This window comes from Solanum lycopersicum, chromosome 11 (genome assembly GCF_036512215.1).
Source record: "Solanum lycopersicum chromosome 11, SLM_r2.1".
In the NCBI taxonomy this organism is placed as follows: domain Eukaryota; kingdom Viridiplantae; phylum Streptophyta; class Magnoliopsida; order Solanales; family Solanaceae; genus Solanum; species Solanum lycopersicum.
Genome location: NC_090810.1, coordinates 6,532,048 through 6,551,754, shown reverse-complemented (window position 1 = coordinate 6,551,754; position 19,707 = coordinate 6,532,048). Strand labels below are relative to the sequence as shown.

Here is a 19,707-nt window from a genome sequence, read left to right as displayed (position 1 = left end):
CATATGAATATTTTCACTATTTGTTCCCATTTTCTCATGCAACAATCCAACCAATTCAACATAGGTAGTTGACGTCGACATGCTAATAATCGTTCTAGCACATTCAATATACCTAAATTCGTTCATATCCGTAATTATTTCTCTACCCCAATACAAGCAACCATCACATTATGTTTAAAGTTCGTCATCTTAATCCTACACATAAAGATAAAATATTTTTTAAAACAATATTATTAAATTAGAAAAATAATTTTAAGCTATAATAAGAACATAACAAAGATAAACTTCACTTATTTAATTCATACCTGATGAAGTTTTGTGAATATTATTTTAACAATGGGCCACACAAGTAAAAATTTTGGTGAATTATATTGGAATATGCAAAATATTACAACAACATTTATTTAGTCACTTTGATCAGTTTGAAAAATGGAGGAATATGACTTTAACAGAGTGTTGTAATTGACAGTAACGTTTTAAAGGTAAAACGTCACTATGAGTAACATTTTATAACTAAATACATTCTAAATTTGCAGAAGTCGGAGGCTCGTGATTGGATTCTTAAGAAACGGGACTCAAAGTAACATAACGTTTTACAGTTGAATGATTTGATTCCGCCTTTGCAGGATTGTAGTCAGTGTCCCGTGATTAGATTCTCCAAAAATGTACTCTTGAGTAACGTTTTACACCTAAAACGCTACTCATAGTTACGTTTATGCATTTAACGTCGCCAATCCATTGTCCATTGAATTTTTAAAATAAAAATATCCTAAAACGTTATCATAAAGTATGTTTATACTAATTTTATAAAAAAAATAAAATCATATTATTTTGATAAATTAATTTTAAAAATAGCTCATTTTGATTAAAATTCCAAAACAAATGGATGAGTAACATATAAAATAAAAAAAGAAAACATATTTATCTACCTAAAAAAGAAAAACAAAAAAAGATTAGAAAAAAATTAATAGAAATGAAAAAGATAAAGTAAATAAATACTCCTTTCTTCCTTAATTACTTATTCATTTTTTATTTTATAATTATCTCTAATTACTTGTTCAATTTGATAAATAAAAAATAATTCTTGTTACATATTATATCCTCAACTAAATGACTAATTACTTTAAGAAAATATACTAAAACTTTTCATCTATTTTAGAATAAATAAAAATAAAATAATAAATTTATTACGTTATTAATTATTTTTTAATAGGTATGCCAGGGACGGAGGGAGTAGTATTAAATTAAAGAAATAGAAAGGAGAAGAAGAGAAGACAAAGGAATCAATAGTCGGCGCCCTTGTCTACGCCGACCAATCATCACAAACCTCATATCATATATATATATATACATAAAAAAATAACGCATTACTAATTCTCTCTGCTTTCTTTCTTCTTCCGTTTTGATTTTTTTTATACATCGGAAGATGCTTCGTGTTTGATTTCTACTTCGCCGCCGATCGTTTTTAGTTTAATTTTTTCTTTTTTGAGTTTTAGGTTTAAAATTTCAGGGAATGGGTGTACTGGTTGCGGAGTCTGTGGAAAATCAGAATCAGACTGGTGTAGTTGTTGATAAGAAGAAAAACCGTCGATCTAGACGATCTAAGCAAAATTCTCCTCCAACAGGTATGTTTTTAGTATCTGATTGTATTGGTATTTGCAGATTTCGCCGTTGGAAATTAAATGTTATATGTAAAAAATGTTGAAGGCAAATTGTATGTTGTTATTTGAATTCTTGCCAAGCGATTCTACATGAATTAATCATGCTAGTCTTCTATTTATGTGGTTGTAACCAAATCAAATCAGCTGAGACGTATTTAGGAGTTGAAGTTTATGGGTTCCTATACAGTAGCGGAGCCACCTTGTTCAAAGGGGTGTTAACCTCTTCTGTAGAAAGATTGTGTATGTAGTTGCACCCATGTAGTACCTGGTGGTATATAGATAGGATTGGGTGTTGTTTGGAGATTGTGTATATAGGTGAACCCATGTAGTTCCTGGTGGTATATGGATAGGATTGGGCGTCTTTTGGAGGATATCGTTAATATGGGTTTCTCCTCTTTTTGGTGCACCACTTGTAAATGGCCAAGTTGGCCTTTTATTATCAGTGAACCTTTTACTTGGTAAAACAAGAAGATTGTGTATATACATTATATATGTTAAATCTTCTTCATTTTCTCTTTAGTGAAAATTCCGGTTCCATCACTATTCCTATACTTATATTGACGTCAAGTTACTATATGTATAATAATAACCTGACTAAGAAACGGAGTAATGGTATTCTAAGTATATATTTAAACAAAATATATGAATATGTAACCATTTCATTGCACTTATACTCAACGACATGACATGTTTTGAAAATGATCAGTGATTGCATTTTAAAGTGAACTTCTAAATATTTCATTATTAAATTACTAAACAATCATTCAGAAATTCATCATTACAACTATTTTGCAACTCGTTTGTAATATGATTATCACAGAAATAGCTATTTCAATGGATGCAATTACACGACAATTTTAGATCCTTAAGCCCTTCTTACTTTGTCTGAGAGTTGATTTTAAAAACCAGAATTTGGGCACAGGTGATACTTTTAGCAAGGTTTTTACTCCTCCCAATTCATATTTAAGTGATTTTTAGGGGTTTCACCCATTAAAAATATCAGTTAAGAATATTAGTTAAGTGAATTATTCTAAAAGACCCTATAATATATACGTGAAAAAATGTGAAGAAATTTTAGAAACTTCTTCGGAATTAGTTCAACACTAAATAAACAAGGGTAATATTGAATTTTTCTTTTACGTATTTTGGAATGTATTGGAGAGGTTAAAAATCACTTGAAAGGGAACCGGGGGATAATTTAACTAGTTCTTCTTCAGTTTGATTTTTCATTTGTTGTGTTCAGTTAAAACAAAAAAAAAAGAGAAGCAGAAGAATTAGTATTCATCGCCTCGTCTGCATGATGTTTTTTAAATAGTAACTGTAGTAAATGTTAAAAAAATGCATTGTATGGAAGCTAAAGTGCAATGAATGTAAGTTAAAATATGCATAACGGGGATCCATCCCTCGCCGTTTGCAAGAGCAAAGCTGTAGTTGGTTCCTCGCTTACCACGGAAACCAATAGACTGTTTTAGTATTTTAGAGCTTTGGTTCCCAGCTAAATATACTTTAAGTACAGTATTTTCTTAATAAATACCCTATCCTTTGTTATAGATCCGCCCCAAAGAGAAGGTAATGTGTAGAGCCATTAATGTGTGCTTGCTTGTAGATGTGTTTAGAAAATAACCGAGCTTCACTCCTATTTATAAAAATTAAAAGAATTACGGATAATTTCAGAGACTACAGCGAAGGGTTGGCACTGTAACACTAATCTCCCCTTGAATTTGAGATATTACACCCATCTCATTTATTTTCATTCTCTTGTAACAAAACATTTTTAAATGATAATTTCTTTGTTATATTCCACAATCACACTCTTTGGATGAACAAAAGGTATATTAGTTATTAGGTTGAAGAATGCTGAATTCTGATATGGAAAAAGGATATCAATTGATATATTTAGTAAAAGTACACTGCTGCATAATTGTGGAGTTCAAGGTCTTCTTGAACCCGAAAAGAACAACTTTTAGAACACTGTCACGCTTTGGGACTCTTTTTTTGCAATTCTGGATTGTCTCTTCCATTAATTTTGTCTAGTTATTTCCACAAAAGCTTTTGATCTTTTATTGAAAGACATGCCAATCTAAAGCGTTAGGATCACATGAAATATCAAACGAGAAACCAAAGATAAAAAAATCATTTTTTTTTGAAGTTCATATCAAGTTGATCCTAAAATGTCCAGTTCATGACAAGGCACCGAATCTATCAAAGCATTGTAAATCAGGAAGATGATACTCACTATTAACTATAGGAGCAAATAATCGATGGGAAAAATGTATTACAAACTTAGAGGAGGAATTAATGGCGTCATGAATAGGTTTTGAGAGAGGAGACAAGAAGAGTTGTCTTTGATAGGATTCAATGTCATAGAAAGGTAGATTTGGAAGGCATAGAAAATTTACCATATCAATATGTTTAGTTACAAAAAATACCAAAATAAGGGAGGTGAGTGTAATTGCTTAAATCACAAGGGAGGTCGAATCAAGGCAAAACTGGAGGGAGGTCTGTGATTAGACTGGCTACTCTCCTCGGACCACATTAATTTGGTGGAAACTAGAGTTTGATGCTAAAGTTGAAATGCATTTGTCTTCTTTTGTGTTCTTTTATGCTAATTGTTTTTCCACTTTATGTTTCTTGCAAGTTATTGTACTTCCTCTTTGATTTCTTTTCTAATGGATTTGACTAATTAAACCAATATATAATTTATAATGAGGTCTTTAGTGTTGTGTATGTCTTGTTCTTGAGTGGGGAAAACAGTTGAGCTTTTATTGCATGACTGTTTGGATCGTGGTTTGATATAGTCTGTCGTTTGTACGTTTCCTCTCACTTATTTGAGCTTGTACTTGCAACAGCAAGTAGTTCGCTGACTGGCTGTCTTGGGGAATCAAATTTTAAGGGAGGTGTTCCCATCTTGGATCACGACGGATCTAAAGAGTTTTCATTGCCTAGAGCATCAAACATTGCCTTTACTTCCTTGCCCACGTTGCGTTTAAATGAACAGTCAGCAGAGACAGGAAGTCTCCCTGTGCAGCTAACATTTTCACCGGGTGTTGGTGGACAAGTATATTCCGGTTCATGCCCAGACTATATTGCTTATGGTGACCAGTCAATTACTTCTTACCCACAGAGGAAATATTTTTCTTCACATTGGCCAGCAGAAGCCGTTCACAAAGCATTGGAGGTCAGCCTCATAACGTGCCTGAAAAGTTGTATATTGAAAGATATGTTAATTAAACGAATGTGTGGTTGTTGAGTGGAAGTTTGATGATATGCTTTTGTTGTCATGCAGAGGGGTCGTGTCTTTAAAGCATTATTTCGTGTCAATGCCCACAATAGACTTGAGGTAATCCATAGTAACAGATTCAGTTATCTCTTTGCTGCTCCATTTCTAGTTATGCGTGATTTGGTAATTCTTCTGATGCTTTCATGAGAAGCATATTTATATAACCCCTGCTTCTCAGGCCTATTGTAAAGTTGATGGTGTGCGAACAGATGTTCTTATTAGTGGAGCTGCAGCTCAAAACAGAGCCGTAAGTGTGGTGTATCTTTTGTCCTTGATTAGTCATTATATGTGTCAGTTTATTTTTTGGTTGCTGAATGTGCCATCTGCAGGATTACATTTTCTTTTCTACAATTTCTTGCAGGTTGAAGGAGACACTGTTGCTGTTGAAGTTGATCCTCCTTCTCTTTGGACTAGAATGAAAGGATATACAGTTAGTGTTGAGAGTTCGGCTTTGGTAGATGATGGTATGTTGGAGTCCGTCAATTCAGACTTCGTCAGAGAGAGTTGCAAAGGGAAGAACAAGGTAGACACAGATTATGAGTTCAGTAGTTCTGGAAATTGTTCTAGCCCCTTGAAAAATGTGTTAGGTTATAGAAGCGGGCAGTCCTTTGGAGACATTTCACATCCTGAAGAAAAGGTACCTGCGGAGAATGATTATGTCAATAGACATAATATGACTGCTCTGAAACCTTCTATGGTTGGGTGCTATAGTGAAATTAATGATGCTATGCATGCAACAGAGAGATTGTCAGCTGCTGTGGATTCATTCCCATCTAAACGACCAACAGGCAGGGTTGTGGCTATCCTTGAGGGGTCACCTCGTCGGGACACTATTGTCGGTTTTCTCAATGTCAAGAAGTGGATGTGGAGTAGAGAAGCTAACAAAAAGGACTTGAAGAAGAATAAATATTTATCGACTGCCTTGAACTGTCAATATCTCTTGTTAACACCAAATGATCCTCGGTTTCCGAAAATGATGGTGCCGTTTAAGAGCCTGCCAGACATCATTTTGGAAAGATTGGAAGCTGGTGATGTGGCAGTGGAGATGGACCTAGTAGCCGCACGGATTGCAGACTGGGCAGAAGAGAACTATATCCCAGAAGCTCATGTCACTGACATATTTGGACGAGGTGGAGAATTGGAGCCACAGCTTGCTGCAACCTTATACGAAAATGCAATTGATTCTTCAGAATTCTGTCAACAGACCCTATCATGTCTTCCAAGTATCCCATGGGAAATACCAAAAGAGGAGCTTAAGAGTAGAAGAGACATCAGAAAGTTGTGTGTTTTTACAATTGACCCTGCTACTGCCACCGATCTTGATGATGCACTGTCTGTTGAAAGGTTGCCTGACGGTACTTCTAGAGTTGGGGTCCATATAGCTGACGTGTCATACTTTGTTCAACCAGACTCAGCTTTAGATGAAAATGCTCAAGCGAGGTCAACAAGTGTGTATTTGTTGCAAAGTAAATTGCCAATGTTACCCCCATTGCTCTCTGAGAATCTGGGTTCACTTAATCCTGGTGTGGACAGACTTGCTTTTTCTATTTTTTGGGACATCAATCAGTCTGGGGAATTTATTCAGCGCTGGATTGGCCGCACTGTAATTCAATCTTGTTGCAAGCTCTCGTATGATCATGCTCAGGATATTATTGATGGGTTGCTTGATGATCCAAGTTCTTATAAAGGAGAACATTCTTGGCCAGTGTTACACGGCCTTTTTAAATGGTCTGATATTGTTACATCTGTCAAGAACCTTTATGAAATCTCTATAATCTTGAAGAAAAAGAGGTTTGAAGATGGGGCTCTGTCACTCGAAAGTCCCAAAATTGTTTTCTTATTTGATGAAGATGGGATACCTTATGATAGTGTGCTCAGTGGAAGGAAGGAGTCAAACATGCTTGTTGAGGAGTTTATGCTTTTGGCCAACAGGACAGCTGCTGAAGTTATAACTAGAGCTTATCCTTCCAGTGCACTATTGCGAAGGCATCCTGAACCCAACCCGCGTAAGCTCAGAGAGTTTGAGTCATTCTGCTCTAAACATGGTCTGAGATTGGATACCACTTCGTCTGGCCAGATTCATAATTCGTTGGAGTGCATTAGACGAGAGCTTGCAGATGATTCTGTGTTAACAGATATTCTTATGTGTTACGCTGCAAGACCCATGCAATTGGCAACTTACTTCTGCAGTGGCGATGTAGAAGATGAAAATGATAGGGGTCATTATGCCCTTGCTGTTCCTTTATACACACACTTTACTTCTCCGCTCCGGCGCTATCCGGATATTCTGGTGCATCGGATGCTTGCTGCAGCTGTAGAAGCTGAAGAGGTGTATCTGAAGCTCAAGTTGTTGCAAAATCCAGATCGTGGAGAAATGAGACGCCAAAGATGTTTGACCGATGTATACTTCAATAAAGATGCAATTGAATCACCTGAAGCTCAAGAAGCATTATCTGCAGCAGCATCAAAACATAAGGCTCCCTCTGCAGAAACTCTTGCTTATATTGCTTCCCATTGCAATGAAAGAAAGTTGGCTTGCAGGCACGTGAAAGATGCTATGGAGAAACTCTACATGTGGGTACTTCTAAAAAGAAAGGAGGTACGTTAAGTATGTCTAAAACATTCTACTCTTCTACAATAAATGAGGGTTGGAGGTGGCAATTGGTGTTGTGGGATGACCTCTAATTAGTGTGCCTGTTAAAGATAAATGCTGGTTTAGTCTTGACAAGATAAATGGATATCTTGCACTAATATCAAATCTTTTGAGCTTCTTTCTTTTGGGGTGGGTGGGTGGGGTGAAAAAAAGTTAAGAGCTTCTGCCTTGTGTTTCATGCTTGACCATCTGCGTTTCTTGATGATAATAAGCTATCAGTGAACCTGAGTTTTTTCACCCAAATTGCTTTATTTGATACCTGAAATACTATCAGGGCTTAGCTGAATGTTTGTAAGTCAAAGATCTTGAAGCTGAGCTTCAGCCATTGGCAAAAGAGTGGGTAATGGCGTGAACTTGGTAATTTTTTATTTTTTTTAATCTAGCAAACACATAAGGCTTGTTATTTTTTTGAGTGAAGAACATGAAATTCTTTGGAATGACAGCAACTAGTGTGTAAGAAAGACAGTCTAGGGGGGCTTCAACTTTATCAAAAAAAAAAGAAAAAAGAAAAAGAAAGACAGTTTAGGGGGCTGAATTTACATCCTGAAAGCAACAGAACTCTATAGGAACTTAAAAATTTGTCATGTCATTGAAGCTACTAAATTCATTAGCATGTTGTTTGACTGTAACATCTCTGATCTTGAAGCTGATTTCAGCCATTGAAAAATGACTTAAACTTGGTAGTATTTTGAGAATTTAGCAAACACACAAGGCTTGTCATATCTTTTGATAAGTAAGGTGGTTTTATATATGAAGCCAGCATCAAGATAGCTGGAGAATTGAACAGTTACAAGCGAAGTTAGCTCTAACTGACTAATTAAACAACTAATGATATTTGGCTACTTATACTTTGAGTGGAGAACATGAAGAAATCTAGAAGTTCAGCGTAGTAGGTTGTAAGAAAGACAGTTTGGGGGTTGAATTTACAGCCCAAAGAGGAAGGTACTGTTGGAGATCCTTGTACTTCATTCTGTGCTGCTAGTCTTTTTGGAGATCCTTGTACTTCATTCTGTGCTGCTAGTCTTTTTGTCTTGAAAGTTCCAATAGCTTTACATGGGAAAGATGTGGGGATCTTGCTTGTACTGTGTAAATTTTTTTAGGATCAAAAGTAGTCCTCTGATAACTTATGTCAATCAAGTTTCAAAAATGAGAATGACAGGATAATAACAGCATTTGTACTCTCTAACAAAAAAAAAGGAAAAAGGTTTTGTACTGTTAGTCGTGCTGCAAGCTATGTTGGGTGTGGCATGGATTTCGAAGGACCTAATCAACAGAAGTTGCAAGGTATCTATAAAAAGGCGCAATAACTCCACATAGGAAAGATGAGAGGATTACAGAACCTGATTATTTATATAACTTTTTCCCGTGCTCTTTATTGGAATTTTCAAAATGCATAGTCCTTTCAACTTTGACCACTTATCTTGACTTCATCCTTGTACATTATCAATTTTTCAAGGACACGAATGGTCCTTTGATTTTTTCAAGGACAATAATAGTCCTTTGAATTAGTGTGTTATCCTCCATGCAGATACTGTTCTCAGAAGCAAGAGTTATGGGTTTGGGACCACGATTCATGTCAATATACATCCACAAGCTTGCTGTAAGTTTGTTACCCTGATTGATTGATCCATTTATTATTTACAATCCAGAAGTTCCCTTGAGGACCAGTTTTCTCTGTTGGATCCCAGCAAGTTGTTCATTCCTTCCGTCTCTGTCTTGTTTATACTTGGTATGTATATCATGCGTTATTCTCTGAATGTCTTGTTTATATGGTTTTGTACACTTTCAGACTGAACAGCGAATATATTATGATGAAGTTGAGGGACTGACTGTGGAGTGGCTTGAGGCTACTTCAACATTGGTACTTAGTCCGTCTACAAATAAGCGCTTTAACAGGAGGGGTAGTCCAGGGAAGTGCAGATCTCTTGAAGAAGTAGCACTCATTCTTAGCCCATGTGAACTGAACCAAGAACTGGATTTGTGTGGACCAAATGATCAGGAAGGGAGCGGTGTGTTACAAATCGGAAATGCTTCAAAATCTTGTCTTCCTGGTATACCAAAGATTGAACCTGCTGTTTTCCCTGTGACTCTGCGACTTCTTTCAACAATCACTGTTGCTCTTCACGCTATTGGAGGAGGGTATGGACCCCTTGATATTGGGGCAAGGCTGTTTATTAGTTCATATTTCAAATAAACGAGCCTTTGTGTGTATTAATCTGGTTAAATTGAAGTTGGAAGTGTGATATCTTGGAAGTAAGTGCAACTCTGGTGTGTAGATACCAAGGTAGTTTATAGGTTAAGTAGAATTCAGATCTTCAGATTAGATTGCCCGATGCGTATATAGCAAGGGCTCAATGCTGGACTGACATCTAATAGGATGCGTAGATAAATGGGGTCTTCTATATAGTGGCTGTTTTTACCAAAGCTACCTTTAGGATATGGTCCTTATTTTTGTTGGCCGTCTCCTTCCTATATAAGTTAAGGCGACTCTGTTGCATTGACATTCTAATGCTCTGATGCCCAATTTCCGAGACGAATTTCGGTTTAATGTTTTTCTCCTAAGTTTCTGCTGGACTAGGACCCATGGTTTTTGAAATTGGGAGTCCTTGACAGTTATACTTTTTTGTCTGGTCATATTTTGGGCTGTAATTCGTGGCTACACAATTATACTATACTTTCTCTTCTTATATATCTTGAAAGATTCCTGCGTAGGTAATATGTCAATATTTTCGGTCATTCAAGTTGCTCGTGTCAATGCCCAGAAGGGATTGTTTTGAGTGTGGTGACACAAGACATTGTGACAAAAATTCAAGCTCAGGTGGGGTGGTTTGCATCACGGTTCTCAGGCTTTGGTTCTAAGGCCACACGAATACTGACCCTTAGAAGTGGTTTCTATTCCTGACGAGGTGGAAGTTGTGAAGGTTCATAGTCTAAGGGCGATCGTGCCTAGTGTTATGGTTTTCGGGTATGCTAGACCGCTAGAGGCAGCATTGCTACTTTATTACATGTATTGTTTTTGATTTTTCATTCTTCGATTGCAATATTATTTGACTTGGGATATATTGATGTTTATGTGTTTGCATACTTTCCTTCGACTCTGAATATGTCATGTGACTTGATGTGCATATTTCTACTCTTGTTAAGGATTTCATAGTACTAGTATGTTGGGTATATCATTAGTGTATTTTATGTGTAGAATGGATGCAACAACATCCTTCATTTCTTCTGTGGTATATATCTAATGAAATATATTTCAGATTTATGAAAATTAACTTGTCTAGATGCATCTTTATAGAGCAGTAAACATTATTAATAATATTAACCTATAACTATGAATATATATACATACACATATATGCATCATCTGCCAAATACTTTGAAATGAAAACGTGTTCGTTCGCCTTCTAAATATTATGAAATTTTCAACACCGTCCTTCAACCAATGTTGTTTAGCTCTCCTTCCACTTGTAAAGATGTTGAAATTATGTAAAAGTAAATATAAAATAAAATTTTAAAAATTATATACTCTGTACAGCGTTTAAAAGTATGATTTTTTTTTTTTTGAATTTTGTGATGCTAAATTAATAGAATACAAAATTGTCCATCTTATGGCTTTAAATATGCCAAATATAAAATTGAAATTAAAATCTTTGGACTGATTTAATTTTTTTTAAAAGTAAAATCAAACCAACTAACATATAATCAGATTTTTTCTAATATCAAATTTAATCGAACTAAATCATCAGTCAATAATATTTTTCCAATTTAACTCAATTTATGGTTTAGTCCAATTTTCGAGTTGATTTTGTACAACGCTTAACCAACGAGAGAGATGAGAGGAGTGGGAGGGCCGTTGTTATGCATCGGCGATCTGCTGAGTGACGTTGGAGAAAGCGATGCCGGCGGTGATCAACTTCCGTCGCACCCAATCAATACACCTCCACCGGATTTCAACTCCAGCCTCCAACCCTCCGATCTAAACAAGCTCTTTCAGGTTCTCTTCCACACAACGCACACTCTCTATCTTTATTCATTCTTTTTATCACTATACTAAATTTTTGCTATCTTTTATGATGAAATGATTTAGATTCAGATCTCAAACCAATTATCGTCTTGTTGGTATTGCATATATTGATTGTCTTCTCTATTTTGTTTTATTCATAGTTATTTTTGCATTTATTCTGAGTGATGTTAGAGATATAGTGCGCTCTTGTGAATGTTGGAGATATAATAAAGTAAGGTTTTACTTGTGCCTCCTATAGTGATGAGAAGTCAATTCGTGTTCAGAATGTGTGAGCAGAAATTTTAGTCAAATTTGTTGGTACTGCCATAAATTTTGGAGACACTAATGCTTTGGAACTGTTATGAAGTTAGTCTAAAGTTTGCAGTAGCTAATATGAATTGCTATGACAAAAACCGCGATACTATACTTTGGGTGATATAAAGAGGTAGTTAACTTCATGCACCATAACACATTCTCGGAAAAAACTTCATAGATCATATGAAATTACAGTTTGTGTGTTTGCATTTTCCACTCTATTCAGGGTTCAAATTCTGATGTATGTGAAACTTATGTGTTCAAAATCATTTGCTTTCATTCTGCTGCAACTAGGTTTTGGCAATTTTGTTTTCCTATGGTGAGTAAGGGCTACGATTTGTCCTACAAGCATTTGGTTCTTGATGATGAAAATTAGGCTATGACAGGAGGATAAACATAAAATTACTGCAAGGGGAGTTTTTTGACACATCAAAACTCCCGTAGTAGCTCGCCTAAACCTACAGTCTGAGTATTGTTAGCAATTGTGAAGTCTTAATAGAATATGGTGAAACAGTGAAGTATGTTTTATTCACGTTTTTTTCCCTACATCAGCCAGGCTTAGGATAGTTTGCTCCTTAATTGGGGAAGTTTAATTCATCCACCATACACCTTGACATTTTATTCTTTTGGAACGGAACTGTCTGCTTTTAAATGACCTCTGTTAGTAGCACAAGTCGGCTATTGTGTAATGTTTGGGCGTTCATTTTTCTTTCTGAATGCACTGGTAATATTCTTCCTTTGGATGTTAAGTCACGTAGCAAGTTAATATTTTGCTTATTGCTTAGGAAAAGTATGAGCAGCTGAACAAGGCACTTGCTGGCACAGATCATTCATGGACGCATCTCACACTGGAGGTAATACCCGTAATAGAAGTTGATTTCATATGAGAAGTTATAGAGGGTACGGGATACCTCAATAGGGCATGAGACAGAATGAATTTTTCATCTTGGTCTTTGGGATCTTAAATATTTCTATTCAACCTTATCTAGCGCTGGTAGTTATATGTACCAAATTGAATCCAGTGGCATTGTGATTTGCAGCATTCACATCCTTGACATGGAGTAATGATTGTATTGTTTATACTCTATGCATCTGTAATTGCCAAAATAGGTAAATGGGTGGCGAGCAGATGGAGTTGTTGGTCACACAATTCCCTTTTTATATCTGACACATTGGATCAGCCCCATTTTAAAATACCTCTAAAAAGACACTAAATCTGTTTTACTTAATGAAAAACAAAACAAAAAAGACTAAATCTGTTCTTATCCAAAAATTTAAAAACAATTAAGAGAGAGAGGGACTCTAAACCTATAACTCAGAATGTTTTTTTTAAAAAAAAGTTGATAACACTGTATTCCTCAGCATTAAGGATATGGATATACTGGAGACCTTCAAAAGAAGCAAAAGAGAATAGGCAGAAGTTACTTACAGGATCCTAACAAATCTACTAATTTATCTATTTCTATCTTTTTACATCAATAATAAAAAGATACTATACAATTCCATTTAACTTTATGAATAGAATAGACCTATCCACAAAGCTTCTGCTATTTCTCTCTTTCATACATTTCACCATATGCAGTGTGTCTGTGTATGTTTTCACTTAATACGTTCTTGTTTTTTATTGCATTCTAGCTATGCACTGCACTGGAGACTGCAAACAAGTTGGTTCACTCGACCAATTCTAATGTTGGCATGTTGAAAGATAAGGTTGAGGAGCTTTGGGAAGTCATTAATAGAAGAGACGCAACTATTGAAGCGGCAAAAGCCTTTGAAGGCTCTCCAAAACAACCTGAGAGCAGTTAGTGAGGATGTCTGATCAATTACCAAGTTGAAGGTCAGCAGTCTTGCTTTGCACTGGACTTATCACTTCTAGCTTTTACAAGGACATTTTTAGCCTGTTCTTGCTGTAAATATGCATGAATTAAAGATATTGGTACTGGCAATACTTAAGCTGCATTTGCTGCACCTGCTTCCCATTCGTCCCTTGCCAAAGCTTACATTTTATTTTGTTACTTATGAAGTCATTTCACTATGTACGCCTTGGTACTTCTGTAATCCTTGTTCTGACTATGTGTAGTGTAGGTTTGTCTTATGCTGAAGCAGTGATAGATCTCATAGAATCCCGTTATGATAGAAAGGATATTCTTCTGGCACTTTTTAAGTATTTTTAACAGCACCTTCTTGGCGCTACATTAATAATACACTAACCATTTCTCAAAAAAGATGGATTTCCTTGTGTAAAGGTAGAAGGCTTTGCTTGCTTTTCCCTATCAGTATGTAAAGCTTCTTCTGATCTTGTGAAGAACTACAGTAGTTAAAAAGGCATGCATGAAGTGCTGGTCATTGGTTTTTTGACGTACTGTAAATAGAACCTTCATTGATATATACATTGGCTATTAATTTATTTTTATATGCAAAAACCATCCCCTTCCCATCCACCCACCCACATAGAACCACCGAGTCCATTCCTTCTGAATGCAGCTTTAAGTATCATACCAAGACCTTCTATAACTAGAAGGGGAGGTAATCTCCTTGTCTTAAACCCCCATCTCCTTCACATGGAATTAGTTCTTCAGGATGATGGAGAATTTGATTGTGGATAGAATTGATCCATATTCCAAACCTTATTTGACTTGGTATGTTTATTAGATATTCCAGTTGAAATTGTATAAGGCCTTCCTTATCTTCTTTTTCCTCATATCCGAACACAATTGCCAAATATTACGGCAATGTTTCTTCCTTTAATGAGGGTGAGCCATATGCAAGTCCTTCAGCTCCAAAGCACCATTTTCTTGGGAAAGCTATGTATGTGTAAAAAGGCACTAAAACTTTTTTAAATTTTAGGCCAAAAATTGTAGTAGCAGTTGTTCTCAGGGTATAGTACTGCTAACCAATTTTGGTCTCCCTAGAAAGTGCCTTAGCCTCTTTTTGTCCTCCTTCAGCCCTTTCCCGCTCCATTTGCTCTCCAACACCTTACATAGTGTCACGAGTATGTATATCCATTTGTGTTCCTATAACTAGCTTGATCTTCTGAATTTCCAAGCCTCCAAACGCGGTACAACATGAATCATGACAGTGGATGAGATAGACTAGGACCCAATTATAAGATGGAAAAATGACCAAAACATAAACGACAAACTTAATTAAAAAGGTGCTAATGTTCTTTTGATTCACTGATGGATCCCTTGATGCAGAGGCAGCAGCCTCAGTATCACTGCTTAAATCAATAACATAATTTCATTTTTCATTTGTTTCAGACACGACACGACACTGACCAACTCCTCAAGAATGTCGTAAAGAGTTGTCAGCGGATTAGTATCCATTAACATTCGCTTCACTCAATCGATTTCTATTTGCTTAATCATACTCAACATTAGCAACTCGACCTCCGATTTCAGATCCTTAAGCTTATTACAAGTTCTCTTGTACAAAATATTATGATTGATCGGAGACTCATGTAACGACTCACTAGTAATCTTTTTTAAAGGGGTTCTATCCATGTTTTTCTTTCACTTTTGCTTGAGCTGCTTGAGGTGGGATGCTGAATCCCTTCAAAAACAATTACTTGTGAGCCGTGACATGGGTCTCCGGTCAATCATAATATTTTATACAAAGAATCTCGTAATAAGCTTAAGGATCTCCCATCGAAGGTCGAGTTGCTAATGATGAGTATGATAAAGTAGATAGGAGTCGTCGTGTGAAACAAATGTTAATGGATACTTTATCCGTTGGCGGCTCTCTTTGACATTCTTGAGGAGTTGGTCAGTGCCGCGTCTGAAACAAACGAAAGGGGAAATTCTATTGTTGTTTTAAGTAGTGATATTGAAGCTGTTGCCTCTGCATCAAAGGACACATTAGTGAATCAAAAGAGCAACGAGCACATTTTTAATTAAGTTCCTTCGTTTATGTTTTGATCCTTTTTCTCTATCTTATGGTTTAATCCTAATCTATCTTACGTTTGCTCCTTTATCTATCTCATTAATGAAATTAAAGTTATTATGTTATTCCCTGTTTTATTTACTTTTTGCAAGAAGTAATATTTCATGAGGTTAGATGTCCCATGGAATTAACACTTATGTCAATCTTGTATATTTTAATTTTATCGACTAAACGAAATAACATTTACAACCATAGCAAAACGGGTCCTTTTCTATCTTGTGTTAGCTCAAGAAAATGAGTTTATTGATGATTAGAAATTTTGCTGCTACAATGAAGACTTCTGTTTTGATTTTGCTGTGATTCCTATGTGTAAATTTGTTTAAATTTTCAGTAAATGATAATTATCGTGGTAATATCAAAGTTTTGGAGGAAACACACAAGTAAATTTTGAAGTAACATTATTGATTGTAGATCTAATTTTTCCAAAATTCTACTGACATAATAAAATTTTAATTGTATAAAGAAATTAACAAGTTTCTAAATGAGGATAACTTAGTGGCTTTTGAATAAAAGCACAAATCTATTCGTTGTTATTTATGATTTTGAACTGTTGATATTATTACAAATGTATATATTGAATACAAAGCTTATTGATGACTGACATTTTTACTCTTTTTAATGGATTTAGAGTCAGATTATGATGATGTATCATGAAAATTGTTATTCTATTTGTGCAATGTAACTGGTATGAGATTGGATCGGACAGGAAGTGAGAGTAAATGCATGATCATATCATCATCTTCATAATATATTTGTTGAATACGTGGACATAATTACATAAGACATGACATAATAGCAGTTTATCGAAAATATGATCTTAAATAAGAGAATGTGGTTGTCGCGTATTAGGAGAATGTTAGTAGATAGTGAAGCGTCGTCTTGCTTTTCTGGAGATTTAGGTTTGGTAGTATTTGTTGTAGTATTAAACTTAGGCATCATTTATTTGCACTTATGAGGGTCTGAATCTTAATCAATTAGATTCGCCTCATTTAGCATGTTTATTTTTTATGACTAAATCTTAATTATTTAGTTTTGTTTGTTTTATTTTCTTATAAGCTTCTTAATGGGTCTGACTACATGTGAATGAATCAGATTTGTAACACACTCTTAACACCATTCAGACTCAAAAATAAGACTCTTAATCTTAATTCAACTACATCACAACAACTCATGAAAGGTTTTTCTTATTTAATTAATGTTAATTACATGCTTACCGTTGTAATTTCTTATATTCTTACGGAATATAAATCTTTTACTTTCATAAATTAACCAGTATATTGGAATTGATAAACACTTCATGATAAAATATTTAGTATGGTTCCAGAAAATAAGAAAGTATTATAATTTCATCGATAACAATAACAAATGTCCATTATAAAATAAAATATTTTCATAAATTATATTACTACTCTATATAAACTATTTTACATTGCATTATATTAGATTCTCAAAGTTTTTGAGTACAAAGAATAGTCATATTAATTATGTAACTTAATATTAAATTTTTAATAGATAAATTATATTATCTTGTTATGAAAGAATATTTAAAATATTATTTTCTATAAAAAAATATTTTACTAAAATGAGGTTTTTATAATATTTTATTGATATAGCGTTAGATTTCATATGTGCATTCAGATATTGAAAACAAAGTCTCAATAATTCAATGTTCAGATTCAGAACAATGTTTTAATATTCAAATATTTATTTAGATTTACATATCTAGATTTTTTTGCATGTATTAATATTTATATGTGTATTTAAATTTATATGTCTTAATTTTAATGGAAATAAATAAGACCACGATCTTTGTATCATATATATCTTTTTTTTTATTGTGTTTTGATTAGCTCACTTATTCGCTGTTGTTCCTTTTCTAAATGTACTACACTACTTTTCTTATTAATTCTATATTTTTTCACTATTATTTTTCCTTCGCATAATTACTTCAATTTATTGCCATTAAACCGAATAATATCCTTCAAAAAATAACCTACCTCCATAAAGTCTGGATAAAGTTTGCATCACTCTATGCAGTAATGTTTCCTTATTAATTCCTTAAAAAAAAAAGTAAAGTAAATTTATATTTGAATATATTAATTTAGTTTTAATAACATGCTTTTATAACAACAAGAATCTCATAACCTACTTAAAATTACAAATTTTAAAAGTTTTTTTTTCTTATATCGAATCAAATACTATAAATTGAGACAAATAAAATAATAAACAAATTTACCAAATCTTTTGTGTCAATGGTTATTTTTGCAACATATCTTGCCAACTCATAAAAGTTGACAAGTTCCCAAAATTTGTAAAAGTTGTGTTGATGAGATGCATGTGGGGTAAAAGTGTTAAATCTAGAAAAGATGAGGGAAGAAAATTTGGTTATTTGTGAAATTTGAAAAAAAGAAAAAGAATCTACCCTTAATGGAGTAAGACATGAAAATAAAGTTCATCCTTTTTGTTTTTATAATATTAGGACAATAGATGTAACAAATATATATTTTATTATATGGTAGTTTCATTAAAGAAACCCACCTTCCATTACCTTAGCATGTGCTTGCATGCATGAAAATAATTAAAACCCCACATATACACTTTTTTGTTTCACTAGAATTCTAGATACCATATCTCTAGCTACTTTTCTAATTTAAAATAGATAATAACATCTATTTTAATGAAAATATCTTTTCATAGGTGTTTGTGTTTGCTATATCTCTACTTCTTTATTTCAATAGATAACATCTAACTCATTTTGATCTATCTATTTTAATAGGTAAAATTTACGGGTATGAGCATTTATGTCAAATCAATATACGTATGTTGTGTGTTTAAATTTATTGTTTAAGTCAATATATACATGCTATGTGTTTAAATTTGTTGTTCATTTTATTTCATTAAATCACATAATCATGGAGATTACATTGACTTAGTGTAAACACCCGTTGCGAGTAAATTTTTTCCATTTTTAGTTCAATAAATAACATCTACTCTATTTAATCTATATATCTGTTATATTGCTCTTTCATTGACTTTTTAAAGTTACATACTATCAATTGCTGGTGGAAGGTGAATGATATTTCGTAAAATTAATTAAAATGTAAAAAGTTAATCTGGATAAAATGGTCATAAAAAAAGGTTTTTAAAAAAAATATATTTAACTAAAAAGGTAATTTTATCATATTAAGCTTAATTATTTTAATCTCAATTTAATACTCTCTGTGATTCAAAATAAGTAATTTTAAGGTGTTGCACATGTCTTAAAAATCAATTAATTATGTCAATTGACAAAAATCACAAGAACTAATGATCTTATTGTAATAATTAATGGTTATTCCAATATTAAAATAGAATAAAAATTCTAGAAGTGAGTAAGACGTGAAACAGCAATTGGTATTAGCATAATTTCCCTTTACTAAATTGTGGAAAATGAAAAAAAAAGGAAATATCATGGTTTTGAAATTAATATATACAGAAGAAGTACTATGGAATCTTTAATAATTCAATTTCTTTTCTAATTTAATCCATAAAGTTTTCAAATTTTATTCTTAATTTATAAATTATTAGTAAACTATTTCAAATCTTGAACAATGAACCAATTACTTTTAGATATAAACCTCAAATCAAATGAAGGATATTTACTCGTTATATATTTTCTTTACCAAATGATGTCTTGTCATAGAGTAAAATATTCTCTCATTTACCCTAATAAAACAAACTTAATAATATTTACTCGAGATTTTTTTTTTTAACCAAATAAAAGACGTACACTAATTTTGAGGAACAAAGGTGTAAAGCAAAATTCATGCAAATTGACAAAAAATTCTATTATCAACAAACAATTTTTTTTTAT

At 33.7% G+C, this 19,707-nt stretch overlaps 2 protein-coding genes across 2 annotated transcripts; both read left to right on the top strand.

Moving 5' to 3' along the window:
* Nucleotides 1-1,220: 1,220 nt before the first annotated feature.
* Nucleotides 1,221-10,678, top strand: LOC101253650 (DIS3-like exonuclease 2). The gene is made up of 7 exons (XM_004250516.5): nucleotides 1,221-1,625; nucleotides 4,511-4,839; nucleotides 4,948-5,001; nucleotides 5,120-5,188; nucleotides 5,303-7,540; nucleotides 9,123-9,194; nucleotides 9,384-10,678. Exons 1-7 carry the CDS (start codon nucleotides 1,514-1,516, stop codon nucleotides 9,786-9,788), a joined length of 3,279 nt encoding a protein of 1,092 aa, XP_004250564.1. The 5' UTR covers nucleotides 1,221-1,513; the 3' UTR covers nucleotides 9,789-10,678.
* Nucleotides 10,679-11,150: 472 nt separating this feature from the next.
* Nucleotides 11,151-14,319, top strand: LOC101249421 (uncharacterized). Its single transcript, XM_004250280.5, has 3 exons — nucleotides 11,151-11,588; nucleotides 12,698-12,766; nucleotides 13,548-14,319. The coding sequence occupies exons 1-3, from the start codon at nucleotides 11,427-11,429 to the stop codon at nucleotides 13,716-13,718; spliced, it is 402 nt and encodes a 133-aa protein (XP_004250328.1). The 5' UTR covers nucleotides 11,151-11,426; the 3' UTR covers nucleotides 13,719-14,319.
* The last annotated feature ends 5,388 nt before the right edge of the window (nucleotides 14,320-19,707 follow it).

What these genes read in the sequence shown, in the direction of transcription:
- LOC101253650 (XM_004250516.5), top strand. Translation starts at nt 1,514, where the DNA reads ATGGGTGTACTGGTTGCGGAGTCTGTGGAAAATCAGAATCAGACTGGT. An exon ending in CTGCAGCTCAAAACAGAGCC is followed by an intron (nt 5,189 to 5,302) that starts GTAAGTGTGGTG and finishes AATTTCTTGCAG; the next exon opens with GTTGAAGGAGACACTGTTGC. An exon ending in TACTTCTAAAAAGAAAGGAG is followed by an intron (nt 7,541 to 9,122) that starts GTACGTTAAGTA and finishes TCCTCCATGCAG; the next exon opens with ATACTGTTCTCAGAAGCAAG.
- LOC101249421 (XM_004250280.5), top strand. Translation starts at nt 11,427, where the DNA reads ATGAGAGGAGTGGGAGGGCCGTTGTTATGCATCGGCGATCTGCTGAGT. An exon ending in ATCTAAACAAGCTCTTTCAG is followed by an intron (nt 11,589 to 12,697) that starts GTTCTCTTCCAC and finishes CTTATTGCTTAG; the next exon opens with GAAAAGTATGAGCAGCTGAA. An exon ending in GGACGCATCTCACACTGGAG is followed by an intron (nt 12,767 to 13,547) that starts GTAATACCCGTA and finishes ATTGCATTCTAG; the next exon opens with CTATGCACTGCACTGGAGAC.